The following is an 18,931-nucleotide window of genomic DNA, read 5'->3' on the forward strand; positions in this document are numbered from 1 at the left end:
CATGCATAGACACGATAATTTATAAAATGAAATAATTATGGAGACAGATGGAAATTAACAACACCAATTGAAGTAATGATACCGATATCTATTGCAACAAACCAATAAAAAATAACAAATAATCAATTATTTAATAATTGTTCACATATTACAAAACAGGCACAATCTTCAAACGTCATGATAATTAATATATCAAACAAGATTTTACATCAGTCTTTAAACGATTATTTCCACTTCTATAACTTCTAAAATGTATTTAAGTCTTGTTAGTCATCTATCTAAGATCTAGGTCATCCTTTCCGTAAAAGTGCATTCTGAAATAGAATAAATATAAATTATCCAATTAAATTATTTAATTTTAAAGTGCAGCTCAATGATATTTGTAATAATTTTCACCACATCATAATTAATTTAGTCTGACATTAAAAAGAAAATATTTCTCATTTATCATAGCAAAAATCAAACATGTGAAAAGATAGAATTGCCACAACTATTTCTATGTAAAATTTGTATTTTATTGTGAAAAAAAAAATAAATCAAAATCTGTTCAACCATTCATGAACAAACTCCTTTACAATAAGTTCTGTTAGATCTATACTTTTATGTTTTTATGTTCAGCCATGTGTCCATAGTACACAGATGCCCCATCTGCACTATCATTTTCTATGTTCAGTGGACCGTGAAAATGGCGTAAAATATCTAATTTGGCATTAAAATTGGAAATATCATATCATACCTTGAGCAAAAACTTAAACCTGAAGAGGGACAGACAGTCCAATGAACAAACAGACACACAGACCAGAAAACATAATGCCCATAAATGGGGCATAAAAACATGAATGCACACACTATAAATATCACACCAACTTTACTGACCCTTGATTTTGTTTTAAAAGTTTAAAGATAAAGGTAGTACTACAAGTATCACATAAACTTATTATTTTTAAATATCCATGACAATGAGGCCAAGGTAAGGTGTAAATCCTATCCGACAGACATACACCAAATATAGCTGACCTTTGGCTTATGGTAATTAATAAACAGCTACGCCATGAGCGCATGATACGCCTGACATCTTGTGTGGAAGTTTTATGCAATAATCATAAATAGATTTTGAGAAAGTTTTAAGCAATAACCATATTCTGTTTTTAGAGATAAGGCGGGACATGTGAAACCTCCCTCCCCCCCTTTTTTTTAAAAACTAAACATCACTTAAATTAAATTAAATTTTGAATCAAAACCAAAAAGTATACAGATCTTAAGATTAATATAACAAAGAAGTGTGTAACGTTTTAAGCAATAATCATAAATTGTTTTTGAGATACGGCGTGACATGTAAAAAAAAAACCTCCCCTTTTTTACAAAATACGCAATAACTCATTCAAAATTTTGAATCATCAACAAAAAGTATACAGATCTTTAGATTAATATAACAAAGGAGTGTGTAAAGTTTAAAGCAATAACTATAAATCGTTTTTGAGATACAGTGCGACATGTAAAAAAAACCTCCCCCTTTTTTACAAAATACTCAATAACTTAAAAATGAAATTTTGAATCATCACCAAAAAGTATACAGGTATTAAGATTGATATAAGTAAGAAGTGTGTAAAGTTTTAAGCAATAATCAAAAATTGTTTTTGAGATACCCCTGTTTTAGTTACAAAGTGCTGTAACTCAAAAAGTTTTAATCTTATTTTCACCAAAAAGTATACAGATCATTTGACCATCATAAGAAACAACTATATTAAGTTTCATGAAATTTGGATGAGTCGTTCTCAAGTTACGGTGTGACATGTTTACGCCGGACAGACAGACAGACGGACACCGGACATTTGTATACCATAATATGTCCCGTCAAAATTTTGACGGGCGTATTAAAAAAGACCAATAGGCATTTTTAACATTTACCAATAAATCATGCAATTAAGGTCAAGTTATAATTATACCTGCCTGTCTGACATGTTCCCTTTACAATCATTATATACACCAAATATAGTTGACCAACTGCTTAAGGTATTCGAAACAAAAATGTTTCCAAAGTTCACAGATGCCCCACTCACACAATCATTTTCTATGTTCGGTGGACCGAGTATAAGGCATTAAGTTAGACAGATCATATCATAGGGAACATGTGTACTAATTTTTATGTTGGTTTGACTTCAACTTCATCAAAAACCTTGATCAGAAACTGAACCCTGAAGAATGACAGACAGACGAATGAACGAATGGACAGAAAAACATTATATATTATAGGTGGGGCATAAAAACAGACCAAAACACAAAACATTAACATTGACCAATGAACCATGCAAATGAGGTCAAGGTCTGATAATACTTTCAACAGACTTGTACCCCTCATAATCTTGTTATACAACAAATATAGTTGACTTCTACTTATAGTAATCTATAAGATAAGATTAGATTAATAAAATTCTTATCTTATCTTATAGTATCTGAGGAACTGACCTAATCACGTAACTTTAATCTTGATCACTAATTCTTGAAGTGGGGTGGAGGTCAGGTGAACTCTGTCTGACAGACATGTATATGTTGTATGGAAACATATACCAAATAAAGTTATATTTTTACTTGTTATAATTGAAAAATGCTGCTACATTGATACATGCAAAAGGGCAATTATTAATCAGTATACTTGAGCATTCAGTATCATGGCAGTTTTCAGTAAATAAATAAATTAGTAAAACAGAAATATAAGAAAGGGAACTGTAGCAAGTCTAAGTATAAACCTTAAACTGTAACATCAGTAGAATATTCATCAGTTATAAATGTTCTGTGGTAAAAGTCTTATCCAGAAAAACTATATTGTACTTGATATAAGAAACTTACTTGTCTAGCTCTTTCTACACAATCTACAAAGGCTCTAACAACTGAAGAACATTCTAACGTTTGGTCAGGATTAGCTTGATAGCACTGGTAAACTTTTGTCTGTAAGTCTGGACATACTTGTGGTCCTGTTGTTTTCCTAATGTAATGTAATTTTATTATAAATCTTATTATAAATGTAAAATAATGTAACATCATCTGTTTATTGTATGTTCAATTTTCAAATATATAACTTACTTATGACGTAAATCTCCATGGAGATTTTGTAAAGTTGGCAAGTACTATATAGTCTTTTCTCATTCACATTTACATTTCTACATTAGGAAATGCCTGAACCAAGTCAGAAATATGACAGTTGATTTCCATTTGTTTGATGTGTTAGAGCTTTTGATTTTGCAAATTGAATACAGAATTTTCCTTAGGGTTCAGTAATTTTTGTTATTTTACTTTTTATTCCTTATTTGTTCATTTTAGATTTGAGACATTCATTTTTTTAATTTCTCCAGTCATTAATGTAAGATATAACCTATGGAATGCCATTTTAATTTTGATCATTTAATTTTGTTTTGTGACTATCATTTCAAAATTTCTCACGTCATAAATGTAAGATATAACTTTTTTTATGGCCAGTTAATACTTACAAGAATTTTTTTTCCACTTCCTGTACTGCTTCTGCAAACTGTGCTGTAGTTTGTTTTAATAACGATGCATTCTGAAAAAAATAAAGAATGCATAAATATCCATTAGTGTTGTTCCAATGATCGGAATAAGTCGGAAATGAGTTGGTTGGGACTGGCGATGTCGATAATCGATTGGGTTTTTTGTTCAATCGATTGTCGTTATAGTTTACATACGTATAATCGAACAAAACATGATTTAAATTACCTTTTTTTCTAATTCTGCAAGTTTGCTTTGATAATAACTCTCTAATTTCTTGACGTCTTGTGATGGTTCCCTACTAGGAATTCTTGTTTCCTGTTAAAATAAATACATACATGTATAAAAACAAAATCTAAAATTTATAAAAAAACTTAAGGGAGTTTTATGTAACTTTGTTAAAGTGTTTTTGAGTTAATGCTGACATATTGACTATGGATGGAAGGGCGACAGTATACAATAATATGTCCCTTAAACGAGCGTATAACAAGCATTGAAATATTTAAGATAGAGTCAAATGTAGTCATACTAATAGACAACAGCCTGTAGTTAAAGACAAAGTTGACCATTTTATGAATAGATGTTTTTATTTGTGTTGCTGTCACCATGTTTACATCATTCTTTCATTCATATCAAATGTAAAACATCTGATCTAGATATTCTGAAAATTTCTTTAATATGCAAATGTCTTGAATGAACACATATTTTGAACCAGTAAAGTATTCCTTTATTTCTTTACAGTCCAGAGCAAGTTAAAATCTGATCAGCATTTCTTTTTTCATTTTCAGTTCAGATTTTTAAATACTTTCAACAAAGTGGATCTGAGATAGATTTTGGCTATTCTTTTTAGGTCCATTTTGTCATAAAGTTCTCATCTATCGGCTATCAAAGAAATTATAAATAGACTTTCAAAGTTTTGGAATCAGGGCTCCATGAGAAGACAGCACTTTGACCTATAATTGTTTATTTTTATAAATTGTGACTTGGATGCAGAGTTGTGTCATTGGCACTCATACCACATCTTCTTATATCTACATTGTATTGTAAATGAAAAAAAAACTTCATGTCTGATTCAATTGTACTTTGAACAATTAAATATGTTTAAACTAATGACAGGTAACTTACTGTAATGGCATCACTAAAGTGTTCTCTTCTTGATTCTGAAATACAATAACAAATTAAACATGTTCCCTGATATCAACTTAAAAATTATTCTTTTATCAATAGCTTTCTGTTTCCTCTATTTTTTTGTCAAACATTACCATGTTTTCTAGGTCCTCATCAAGTCCAATGCTAGATATTTTATGTGGGTTACTTAAATCTACATTTTGTAACTAGCACTGCAAGTATTTTTTCCAACCAACTCAATTGATATATGACCATAATGGCATTTGTACAACCAGATGCTCCGCAGGGCGTAGCTTTATACGACCGCAGAGATTGAACCCTAAACGGTTGGGGCAAGTATGGACACAACATTCAAGCTGGATTCAGCTCTAAATTTGGATTGTGATTAAATAGTTGACACAGCATAGGTTTCTGACACAGAATGAATGTGTTCTAATGAACTTAAAATTTTTGTTTTCTCTTAGAGCAATTCACTATGCTGTTGAATATTAATCCTCTCAAAAAAATGTTTGAAGAAATTTTCTTTTTTATTTATGAAATTTCAAATGAGAAAAATTGAACCCAATTTTTTTAATCACATCCCCCTTTCCCTTATTCAAAAACTAATCTCAATTAAAATTTCTAATGGAGTTTGCAACAATAACTACTCATTTAAATACATCATAAAATATTAAGATGTAAAAAAACTGCTTGTTATCACTGAATGGTAAAGATTATTTTAATTTATCAGTTGGTAGTAAAAAGTGAATATACATTGTATATTGTATATAACAAAGATTTAAGTTGATTCTGGACAAAGAAAGATAATTCCAATTAAAACAAAATCTTGCTATTGCACAATATTTTGCAATTAGATATTTCTTGCTTACTATTCTGGACAAAGAAAGATAACTCTAATTAAAAAAAAATTTGCTATTTCACAATATTGTGCAATTAGATATTTCTTGCCATTGCGCAATACTGTGCAATTGAAAAGACTTGCTATTGCACAATACTTAATATAATAATTTTAGATCCTGATTTGGACCAACTTGAAAACTGGGCCCATAATAAAAAATCTAAGTACATTTTTGGATTCAGCATATCAAAGAACCCCAAGATTTCAATTTTTGTTAAAATCAGACTAAGTTTAATTTTGGACCCTTTGGACTTTAGTGTAGACCAATTTGAAAACAGGACCAAAAATGAAGAATCTACATACACAGTTAGATTTGGTATATCAAAGAACCCCATTTATTCAAGTTTAATTTTGGACCCCGATTTGGACCAACTTGAAAACTGGGCCAATAATCAAGAATCTAAGTACATTTTTAGATTCAGCATATCAAAGAACCTAACTGATTCATTTTTTGTCAAAATCAAACTAAGTTTAATTTTGGACCCTTAGGACCTTAATGTAGACCAATTTGAAAACGGGACCAAAAGTTAAGAATCTACATACACAGTCATGACAGTTAGATTCGGCATATCAAAGAACCCCAATTATTCAATTTTGATGAAATCAAACAAAGTTTAATTTTGGACCCTTTGGGCCCCTTATTCTGTTGGGACCAAAACTCCCAAAATCAATACCAACCTTCCTTTTATGGTCATAAACCTTGTGTTTAAATTTTATAGATTTTTATTTACTTATACTAACGTTATGGTGCGAAAACCAAGAAAAATGCTTATTTGGGTCCCTTTTTGGCCCCTAATTCCTAAACTCCCAAAATCAATACCAACCTTCCTCGTGTAGTCATTAACATTGTGTTTAAATTTCATTGATTTCTATTTACTTAAACTAAAGTTATTGTGCGAAAACCAAGAATAATGCTTATTTGGGCCCTTTTTTGGCCCCTAATTCCTAAACTGTTGAAACCAAAACTTCCAAAATCAATCCCAACCGTTCTTTTGTGGTCATAAACCTTGTGTCAAAATTTCATAGATTTCTATTAACTTAAACTAAAGTTATAGTGCGAAAACCAAGAAAATGCTTATTTGGGCCCTTTTTGGCCCCTTATTCCTAAAATGTTGGGACCAAAACTCCCAAAATCAATACCAACCTTCCTTTTGTGGTCATAAACCTTGTGTTAAAATTTCATAGATTTCCATTCACTTTTACTTAAGTTAGAGTGCGAAAACTAAAAGTACGACAACGACGACGACGCCAACGTGATAGCAATATACGACGAAAAATTTTTCAAATTTTGCGGTCGTATAAAAACAGGACTTGTCAGTCTTGTGTGAGATGTTCATAGATCTTTTTGTCCTGAAAAATTGACACTTAGCAACTTATAGGTTAATTGAACTGAAATTTTTGGAAGTTAAATATATTCCTTTTATAAACATTGAAAAGATAGTAAATTTGGTAGTTGATCTTGTTGTAAGTCATAACAAAAACAAATTGAAATTTGAATGACAAGAAATAAGATGCTGAAACGATCGGCTCATCATTCTGTAAGAACAACTTACCAGATCCAAGATGTTTTAAATTTTTTTTCCAAAGATCTGTGCAAAAATTCAATATGTTTGAATGATAACAACTCTTTTTTATAGTCTGTTATCATAAGGTCATTTTCTCATGAACTAAGAAAAACCAAAATATAAGAAAATGTACACCTGGAATCTTGGTCAACTAAAACAATTCATTAACGAGTAACCCCCTAAATAAGCTTAAATCTTCAAGAAAACAACACAGCTAAATGTTGAAAAAAACTTACCAGTATGATCAGTTTTTGGTTCAGATTCTGCTTCCCCTTTTAGTCGTCTAACAACAGACTGTGATACCTATAACATAAATGAAGGTTGTACAAATGAAGAAAAAAAATATGCAAAGAATTATAATTTATTTTTTCATTGCATTTTATCATGTTTATAGAAAAGGGGGATTTTGGGGCAAATAAAACTAGAGGCTCTAAAGAGCCTGTGTCGCTCACCTTGGTCAACAAAGGACACAGATGGATTCATGACAAAATTGTGTTTTGGTAATGGTGATGTGTTTTTAGATTATACTTTACTTAACATTCTTGCTGCTTACAATTATCTCTATCTATAATGAACTTGGCTCAGTAGTTTCAGTGGAAAATGTTTGTGAAAACCTACAAATTTTATGAAAGTTGTTAAAAATTGACTATGAAGGGCAATAACTCCTTAGGGGGTCAATTGACCATTTTGGTCGTGTTGACTTATTTTTAGGTCTTATTTTGCTGAACATTATTGCTGTTTACAGTTTATCTCAATCTATTATAGTATTCAAGGTAATAACCAAAAACAGCAAAATTTCCTTAAAATTGCCAATTCAGGGGCAGCAACCTAACAACAGGTTGTCCGATTCATCTGAAAATTTCAGATCTTGACCTGATAAACAATTTTACACCGATCAGATTTGCTCTAAATGCTTTGGTTTTTGAGTTATAAGCCAATAAAGGGCTGCGCTTTAGCACATGATACGCTCGTTGTTTGAAAGACGACGGGCGTATAAAAATGGCAAAAAAGACTACAATGACAATGAGGAGCAGCAAGAAGATAACAGGGAAAGTGAAGATGGTGAAAGTGACTCTACTGAAAGTTATGATCTAAATGAGGAAGTAGGTGATGAAAGTAAGGATTTCATTGATGATGAAGATAAAGATTTCATTGATGATGAGGAGGCCTCTTCTGAGAATGAAAATGAGGATTTTTCTGATGATGAGGACAGTGATTACAGTGAAGAAGACACTGATGATTAAACCTAGTTCAGCTTTTCAATATTTAGCATAAAAAACAAATATCATTAACATTGGCATATAACATAGAAGTCTTCAATGCAATATAAGGAAAGTGATATATGATTATGGGTTTTAGTAATTCTATGGCTGATTTCCAAATTTTATAGTAGTTTGAAAGAAGGTAATTTTCTTGGGGTATATTGCTCATAGTTAGATTCTGTTGAACACAGTAAAATGACACCCTTTAACATGTAAGGAATATTTAGTCACATGTTAGGATTTTCATGTTGTCACTTGTTCACTTATTATGTGCTATTGTAGACTAGTTATGTTTTATAACATTTTTTATTGCGCTCAACCCTTCCACCGAAACCGAACTCTATAAAAAAGCTGCAATGCTAAGGTATCATTTGTGATTTCAATTGCAACCAATTTTAGAGTAAAACATCCTATATGCAAAAACAGTATTTGATTTTTATCCATAGCTTAGATAGTAAAAATGTTATCATAAAATGATATATGCCTCAGGGAACAGTTAGTATCTCAGGGACTGCTAATGTGCTTTCATCCTTGCAACCATTCAATAATAGTACAAACGTATGACATTCATGGAACCTATTTTTTACAAGAAATTTAATGTTTTAAATTGAACTAAAGATTTTACAAATTTTAAGTTTTCATCAGATTTTATTAAGTATTATTTGTTACATCAATAGATATAAATAATTCACCAAAGTTTCATGGACATTGGTGAAAGCCTTTGTGAGTTATTGTCCGAAGTGTTAAAAATCCCCCTTTTTTTTATGAATAAAGCCCCATAAATCCAAAACTTAAAATCTGAAATTTATAAAAATTGAAAGGGAGCTTACATCAATAGATATAAACAATTCACCAAAGTTTCATGGACATTGGTGAAAGCCTTTTTGAGTTATTGTCCGAAGTGTTAAAAATCCCCCTTTTTTTATGAATAAAGCCCCATAAATCCAAAGCTTAAAATCTGAAATTTATAAAAATTGAAAGGGAGCTTACATCAATAGATATAAACAATTCACCAAAGTTTCATGGACATTGGTGAAAGCCTTTATGAGTTATTGTCCTAAGTGTTGAAAATCCCCCCTTTTTATGAATAAAGCCCCATAAATCCAAAACTTAAAATCTGAAATTAAAAAAAAACGAAAGGGAGCTTACGTCAATAGATATAAACAATTCACTCAAGTTTCATGGAAATTGGTGAAAGTGTTTTTGAGTTATTGTCCGAAGTGTGGACGACGGACGGACGGACAACAGTATACCATAATACGTCCCATCTAAAAGACGGGCGTATAAAAACTGTATTTTACCCCTATGTTCTATTTTTAGCCATGGTGGCCATCTTTGTTGGTTGGCCGAGTTACCGGACACATTTTTAAAACTAGATACCCCAATGATTATTATGGCCAAGTTTGGTTTAATTTGGCCCAGTAGTTTCAGAGGAGAAGATTTTTCTAAAAGATTATTAAGATTTACGAAAAATGGTTAAAAATTGACTATAAAGGGCAATAACTCCTAAAGGGGTCAACTGACCATTTCGGTCATGTTTGACTTATTTGTAAATCTTACTTTGCTGAACATTATTGCTGTTTACAGTTTATCTCTATCTATAATAACTAGAACACACCCGTATATCGCGGGTCCGTGACTGAATTAAAGTATATAACTATGCGCAAGCCTTATTTTAGTATAAGTATATTGTCATCTGATAAAGTCATGCTGATTATAAGATACACAGTTTTCTCTGCTTTCAAATCTTTCTGTTTGAACCCGTCGAACTGGAACTTATCAATTATTGATAATATTAATCATTTGGAAAACAAAAGGTCCTGGAATGGAGTATTTTTTAATCAACAGCATTGTCCTATATTAGTTATAAATATTGAATTCTTTGATTCGCTGTTTTACGTCATGCCCGCTAACAAATTGAAAACTGTACCTATACGCCTTATTTTAGTCCAGATTTTTAGTATTCGTATTGTTATCTTAGAAAGTCTAACTGATTAAAATACTACAATAGGTAACAATTTGACAATTAAGTAGTGTCAACCCTGTGATTATGACCCGTGTAATACTATATAGCATATTAATCCTGAATACACTGTTTGGTGGTGCGCCTGTCAGATGCGGAACGTACAGATAAGGTAATCGGTAACAGGTGAATATACTATTGGTATCGGTATCTGACTCGACCCGAAACTTCTTAATTATTGGCAATATTAATTACGTGGAAAACAAAAGGGCCTGGAGTGGTGTAATTTTTAATCTACACCTTTGTACTATATTAGTTATATATAAAGTTGAATTCTTTGATTCGTCGTTTTTACGTGATGACGGCTGACAAATTGGACCTCGTAATTTTAGTATTATAGATATTCAAGATAATAACCAAAAACAGCAAAATTTCCTTAAAACTACCAATTCAGGGGCAGCAACCCAACAACGGGTTGCCCAATTCATCTGAAAATTTCAGGACAGATAGATCTTGACCTGATAAACAATTTTACCCATGTCAGATTTGCTCTAAATGCTTTGGGTTTTGAGTTATAAGCCAAAAACTGCATTTTACCCCTATGTTCTATTTTTAGCCATGGCGGCCATCTTGGTTGGTTGGCCGGGTCACCGGACACAATTTTTAAACTAGATACCCCAATGATGATTGAGGTAAAGTTTGGTTTAATTTGGCCCAGTAGTTTCAGAGAAGAAGATTTTTGTAAAAGTTAACAACGACGACGGACGACGGAAGCAAAGTGATGGGGAAAAGCTCACTTGGACCTTTGGACCAGGTGAGCTAAAAAACCAAGATTTTTGTAGAAAATCCAGACTTTAATACAATGATTGTGTTACATGATTTTAAACATAGATTACTCACTTGGTTTTTCTATGATGTGCTAGTGTTTATTGTTTACAAAAAGTCTTACACAACCTTTAAAATCCCCTAAACCTCGTGGTGGGTCTGTAAAGTCGAGTGCACTTTAAAAGGTACACTTGAATTGGTTCATGTTTATATAAAATTTGTCTTAATCAATATCTAAATTTATAAACTTATTTTAAGGAAATCATTGCTAGCACTGCATGCAATAATTCTCTATTTATCATGCACCAAATTGCCAAATATGAGAGTACAAGGAGAAGGCTGTGGATTTTTCTATAAAATTTCCACATGTTTAGCATTTAATCTGACAACACAAGGGTATATATATTCCTTAAGACTTGTGGTTTATCAATAGTTGTGGGTTTATTTAACCACATGGGTCGTCTTGTGATAGCCTTTCTATGACTATCGAATACCAAAATGTAGCTGTGACAAACCAAATCAAAGCGTGAAAGCGCTGTAAAGGCAGTTAATTACAGGTTGTGTGTATTTCTAGCCCAGATATATCATTATCTTCCATAGTACAGAGGTGGTTTGTAGTATTTAAGAATAAGAGTTCTCTTGTACCTAGTTCACCTATAGTCACCCATAGTCTACTGTTTCAGTATATTTTCTGTACCTTGCCATGAAATGCATTTTTAAGACATAAAAGAACTTTTCCTTATTAACATAAGTAGACTATTTTTAATTATTGATTATATACGCATATTCAATGACTCCCATCCTATGAAAAGTAGTTCACAAAGATTGACTAGTCACCGTACTGTGTGTATTGCAAGAACATCAAGGAACATAATGGTAAATGTACATAGTAACATGTGCACTCTTTTGATGATCATATTTTTTCTAACTCCAAGCAAAATCATTTTTCAGTATAAACATGATAAAGTAATTTACTGGTATGAATGAAAGAGGAGTTTTTAATTAAGAAAACAATGACATCTGGTGGTCATTTATAACTTAATAGCTGTCTCATTAGCATTTTAACCACTTCCCATATTTGCAATTAAGACAATCATGACAATAGAAGAAAATGATGCAATGCCAATCTAATACAAATTTATTTATATAAAAATAAAATTTAGTATACGACTCTTAACAGGTACAAATCCATGAGCTGATAGCTCTGATGTGGAAGAAGGTGAATAAAAGGTAACTTGAATTACCAAAAAAGAAGCCCCACTAACACAGGCTGCTTTGTTCCATTATCGTTATGATGTATTTTTTTTTCTTCAAACAAGAATGTGTCATAAGTACATGGATTTCCCATCCGTACAATCATTTTTTATGTTCAGTGGACTGTGAAAATTAGGTAAAATCTTTAATTTGGCAGTAAAATTAGAAAGATCATATCATAAGGAACACATGTGTACTAAGTTTCAAGTTGATTGGATTTCAACTTCATAAAAAAACTACCTCAACCATAAACTTTAACCTGAAGCAGGACGGACGAACAGACCAGAAAACATAATGCCCATAAATTGGACATAAAGATAGTAAGACTTGTTACATAGATACCCGCCAACTTTTGAAAGTTCCCATGTTTTTTTTTTAGTGCGCAACAACAATTTTAAACATTGCAATTTTTAGCTAAGTATTTTGCACGATCTGGATTGTCTAGAAAAAGTGTCATATTTGTATAATGAACTTACATGCCTTTTTCTTACGTCTGTTTGCATGATTCTAGTAATTAAATCGTTAGAAAAGATGAACATGTAGCTAGCAGACCAGGGTTTATTTATTTGTGTAAGAATATTAGATGCTTGTTCAAATTTCCAATTTTGAATTATGAACAAAGATGGACCTTTAACAGGTTGGGAACAACACTCCAAATGAGGGGTAACCCTCATTGGAAGGACATTACAACCAACTGTAAAAAATGAGCACCTTTATATTTATATTATTTGATGAAACGTTTAAATGGTCAAAAATTTAAACATGTCAAAAGAATTTTGTGATGTTTCTAAACTTATATATAATCTTCTTTATTAATTTGACCCTTACTTACAAAAGTTGTTCCAAATATAATGAATTTTCCCACTTTTGAGTTAAAAATCTTAAAAATTTTCTTTCTTTTTTTTCAACATTAAAATGACCCCTTGTTTTAGGCACAGTCCCTCATTTAAGGGATACCACTCATAATTGGGGGGGGGGGGGGACAACCTGTTTGTTGGTCTTTGTGAAGAAAAAAATAGTACATTGTCCTTTAAATGATTTAATAGCATACAAAAATATAATATGTTACAAGTATTATGTCAATAAATTAGTGGAAAAAAATACTATTTATTATCTTTATGGTACTACAGTCATGATAGTAGACTCCGGCCAAACGGATACCCAAAATGTCAACTAAAAATATCCGATTACCCGATATATTCAATTAGACGATGAATGTATATTCATTGAATATTCTACAATAATAAGTAGATCTATTGCTTAATATGTGAAAGGGCTGGAGGATTGATGGAGTGATTTTAATCAGTTACATCACCACGATGTTTGCGTAAAAATTATCAGCTGATTATGTAATGATTAAATTTGTTGCAGTTTTTAAATCCTATATTTATTAAAATAAATCAAATGTCCTGAAATATTTATGTGAATTATTATCTTCCATCCATAGTTTGTCTTTACTTGTTTAATATAAAACAAATTAATATCCATTTTTACTTTTTCTCTTGTCAAAAGGGATTTATATTTATATTGCAATAAATTATTCAGAAGGAGGTAAATTCAGTTTAGATTATATTTCTTATTCTATGAGCATTTAGAGTTTAATCAAAATTCTCCCAACATCAAAGTAGAACGTACTGCTCTTGTCAACTGAGTCATATACACATACACGCGTAGATTGACTGGTACCCGATCGTAATGTAACACATATATCAAATAGCTAATGCCCGGAACGTAGTAGCGGGAACCAGGATAATACGTAGACAACATACATAACTAACAAAATTGAAAACGCTTACGGTTTCTCGTTCATAAACCGAATTCTGCTTTGAATTATAGAAAATGCAATATTAATCATGTTCAGTCGACCTTTCATTGTTATATCAACATTTGAATTGATTAAAAAATCTTTAGATGTCAGATAACACTCGAAATTGACCCGACCTCTTTCCACAGGGAATACAAATAATAATAGTTTGTAATCAGGTTGACTGCTTATAATGCAAAATACACATTAATAACAAGTTTTTTAAAACGAACAATACACACTGATCGTTTCTTTATTTCCCAATGTAAATGAAAGAAACAAAAACCATATCATACCATAAAAAGGAGAGGAGAAAATTGAACATTTCCGGATCTATTTCTGGCCAAATGACCCCCTACATAGATTTGTTGGACATTGCGTATGAAAAGATGTACCTCATGACTTGAAAGTCAGGCCTTAAAGCACTGCCTTTAAAAACTCTTAAAATTGGTATTTGCTGCTTTACATAGATATAGGAAGATGTGGTATGAATTCCAGTGAGAGCATTGAAGCAAAAATGAATAAGAGCTGACTTGTCATTTTAGAGTCAGAATGTTCAATGCTGTGTCCAAAAATAGCAATACTGAATATTCAAACACCTTCAAAATTCAACTTTGTGTGTCAGTCTACTTCAAAGCATTGTATATTAGTATTCTCATACTCCTTATTGCTATTTGTCCAACAGAAAAAATCTGACACAACATTGGAAAAGCGATTGTTGTTCGACGTCAAAAGTTCAAGCAGAACAGATCCACGGGTCAAGTGGAACAGACTTCCAATCCAAATAAATGTAGCAATAAGGTGTATTACTGTTGAAATGTTACTTCATTAATATAGAAATTAAGTACATATCGTCTTGTCATATGTCATATGTTTTCGTATCAACCACATTTCGTTGGTTTCCACTGCACATGCGTACATTGTGGCGTGTTTTTCGGTTTCTATATTTGGAACAACAACAACACTACAACGTGACAAATGTATGACATATTCAAAGTCGCTTTTAAGACGCAAGAACTAATTAAATTTAATTTACCTGTTCAGCCATTTTTATTTAATGTCAAAAATACACATCACTAGAATAGTTGTTGAGAAAAATTCTGAGCGGTTAACATGGTTAAATGAAGTATAGATATATTTTCTGCTACCAGATCTTCAAGACATGTGACTGTCATGTGGTGTTTTGGTCATTTTTATTACTAACCATTTTCTAACCAGCGAGTTAAAATTATCATGGTTCTTATATAAAATGGTTGTTCCAAATCCATTTATTCAATATTCTATTGACAATTTTTATAATACAACTTTGATACATTATGACAGAGATGAAAATAGTCTTAAATTTTTACATTTAATCCCAAATTTTGAAAAAAATATTTTTTTGTAGAAAAGCAGTGAAAATCATAAATAAATCACATTGTTACAATTTTCAGCACATGAAACAGCAACCTAAAACTATTTACTAGTTATTTTTAGTACTGAAAAGAATTTAATAACTTTTTTTATGATTGAAACGATCATCAGAACCACGACTTTAGGAAATGATCATTTCCGGATTTTAAAGACATTTCCTGTCCGTATACTGATCCATTTTTTAATTCATACGAAAACATATGACACCGTTTTTTTGACATATGAAAATCGCAAAGTAATAGGAAACAATTAAAAATCGCAGTAAGCCTTGACAAAAAATCTAGAAACCTAAAAACATTCGCAAGAATATGCTTTTAAAATTTTAGTAAAGATCTGAATAAAAATTCAACAGTGAAAATTGTAAGCAGTGAAAATTGTTATTAGTTCGAAAACACATCACACAATGATAATTACTGTGGAGAATAAAATTAAAACAGCCAATACTTGAGATCTTGTTTTTCAGAGATCAGTCTAGCAACTTATCCATTTTCTGAAGTCACTTATCAAAAGTTGCTACTGCATATTCAATATTTTAGCTAATATTAAAAGTGAAGTTTTTTTTAAATAATTTTATATTCCACGATTTGGATTATAACATCTCTATTTGGGTCCTATACATCGTCACTTTATCTAAAAAGCTTATCAAATTTCTCATCAGCGCAAAAAAAATTCAAAATAAGAACAATAATTGTCAGAAGTTTTAATTTGAAATAAAAGTACTTCATGACTTTGCCAGATGACATTCACGTAACGATCATAAGGTCAAGCATGTCCGATGCCGCATACAATGCCATAAGATTTAAGTACTCATTCGTACCGTGACTGCAACGCCGCTACCACTTGAATCTTCTATAACTACCCTTCTGGTGCTGTTTGATGCCCCCATAATGTAAACATGTGAAAACTTTCGCCGACAAAGTTCACCGGCAAATTCCGGAAGTTAAAAGCAGGTGTCGAAAATTAAAACAACATCGGGTCGCACATGGATAAATTCCGGATAATTTCAGATATAAATTATCAGTTTAATGTATATATCTTTTGCCCTATGCTAATTAAATATGCTTCGAAATTGAATTTAACATTTCCACTGAATTCTATAAAAAAAATAATTTACTATTTAATTTAGATTTCAGAAGCATATTGATGTATAATCATATGTTGTAGCAGTGCATCTAAAAGATTATTGGCCATATATTGCAATGCATTGTCAGAGTTGTCAACTTTTTTTTACATATATATATATTTAGAACAACATCTGACACTACACTGTAGTGACCTAATTTTTATGGGATTTCGTTTCACTCCCCTAGATGCATTTATCTTACACCAAAAAATTGTGAAGCATTAGGTATTGGTCAGTCACCTCCTTGTAATTATTTGTATGGGACTATGCTGGTAACTGAGAACATGATTGTAGGTCACTTATTATTATCAGAGTATCGTTTATAGAAACCCTCGACTTAATTTGGGAGAAATAACAATAGGTAACCTCCATCAAGAATGCTACTGAAATTTTCTACTGTTGACCTCTTGTAAATCTGTAAAAAATCCTCAGGCATATTTTACATACTTGCCAACTTTTCAAAAAGCCCATGGGGGATTTCTGTGCAAGATGGCTCATAAAAGCCTATAAAACCTTCAAGGGGGTCTTCGAATAATTTTTTTTGGCTGCTTTGTTGAAAATTGTTGACTATACAACTCTTTCAAAATTTCACTTTGGGAGCCCCATGAGGGAAATCCCCTGCAAATAGTGACAGTTGGAAGGTATGAATATATAAACCAACAATTCAGAAAGTTTTTAAATGTATATACAAATATTCTAAAAAATCTAAGAATAGATTAAACATTACCTGCCATGTAGGTCCTTTTCAATGCCAGCCCTCAAACCATAAAACAATTTGAACTTCACAGTCATCACAGTTGAAGAAGATCAGTCAATAAGAAGACCAAAAGATACACAAGAGGCTCCCAAGAGTCTAAATCACTATCCTGGAATTTATTACATGGGCTTGCTTGAATGAATTGTTTGTGTATACCGATATTAATGTGTGTTTGTAAGTAATAAGTAGATGTGGTATGAGGTCATTTTTTAAGGGTAATAACCCCTTATACTGGTTAATTGACAATGATGTCAGACTTGTATATGAAGGTCTTACTTTGCAAAACATTTAAGCTTTTTAAATACATGTTTTCTCTCCATCTCACATAGTTTCTGCGAGAAAAATGATTTTTGGGGGTGAAAATCATCTTTCAAGGGCAATAACTCTGATATGGGATTAATTGATGAATTCAGTCATAAATGTGTTGATAGATCTTACTTTGCTGATCATTTTTGGTGCTAAGAATTTTTGTTATCTTCATAATGATAGTCTTAAAAATAATAACCTACAAATTTTCATAAAAAAAAATTTGTTAGATATCCTGAAATTAATTAGATTTCAGGACCATCACAATTTGATTAAAGGATATTCTGAAATCGAATTATGGAGGTCCTGAAATAATAACAGTCTGCATCTCACATCAAAGACAAACAAGTGAAACTGCGAGCTACTGCTCACTGATGATACCCCCGCCGCAAGTGGATAATATTAATAGTGTAAAAATATGCAAGTGTTCGGTAAACAGGAAGTTGTCGAGTGATGAATCTGAAAACGCATCACACGGTATAGCTGACTTATATAAATCCTGAAACCAAATTTCAGAAATCCTTGTATTGTAGTTCCTGAGAAAAATGTGACGAAAATTTTTAACTTGGTTATCATGTGTAAAATCATACAAGTGTTCGGTAAACAGGAAGTTGTCGAGTGATGAATCTGAAAACGCATCACACGGTATAGCTGACTTATATAAATCCTGAAACCAAATTTTAGAAATCCTTGTATTGTAGTTCCTGAGAAAAATGTGACGAAAATTTTTAACTTGGTTATCATGTGTAAAATTATACAAGTGTTCGGTAAACAGGAAGTTGTCGAGTGATGAATCTGAAAACGCATCACACGGTATAGCTGACTTATATAAATCCTGAAACCAAATTTTAGAAATCCTTGTATTGTAGTTCCTGAGAAAAATGTGACGAAAATTTTTAACTTGGTTATCATGTGTAAAATCATACAAGTGTTCGGTAAACAGGAAGTTGTCGAGTGATGAATCTGAAAACGCATCACACGGTATAGCTGACTTATATAAATCCTGAAACCAAATTTTAGAAATCCTTGTATTGTAGTTCCTGAGAAAAATGTGACGAAAATTTTTAACTTGGTTATCATGTGTAAAATCATACAAGTGTTCGGTTAACAGGAAGTTGTCGAGTGATGAATC

At 31.6% G+C, this 18,931-nt stretch overlaps 1 protein-coding gene across 1 annotated transcript; it reads right to left on the minus strand.

Annotated features, from left to right (window-relative positions):
• Nucleotides 1-117: 117 nt before the first annotated feature.
• On the minus strand, nucleotides 118-16,582 carry LOC143075796 (MICOS complex subunit mic25a-like). Its single transcript, XM_076251362.1, has 7 exons — nucleotides 16,431-16,582; nucleotides 7,329-7,395; nucleotides 4,627-4,661; nucleotides 3,730-3,819; nucleotides 3,486-3,556; nucleotides 2,848-2,983; nucleotides 118-314 (listed from the first exon to the last, which is right to left on the minus strand). The coding sequence occupies exons 1-7, from the start codon at nucleotides 16,497-16,499 to the stop codon at nucleotides 291-293; spliced, it is 492 nt and encodes a 163-aa protein (XP_076107477.1). The 5' UTR covers nucleotides 16,500-16,582; the 3' UTR covers nucleotides 118-290.
• Between the last annotated feature and the right edge of the window lie 2,349 nt (nucleotides 16,583-18,931).

Source organism: Mytilus galloprovincialis, chromosome 1 (assembly GCF_965363235.1).
Source record: "Mytilus galloprovincialis chromosome 1, xbMytGall1.hap1.1, whole genome shotgun sequence".
Lineage (NCBI taxonomy): Eukaryota > Metazoa > Mollusca > Bivalvia > Mytilida > Mytilidae > Mytilus > Mytilus galloprovincialis.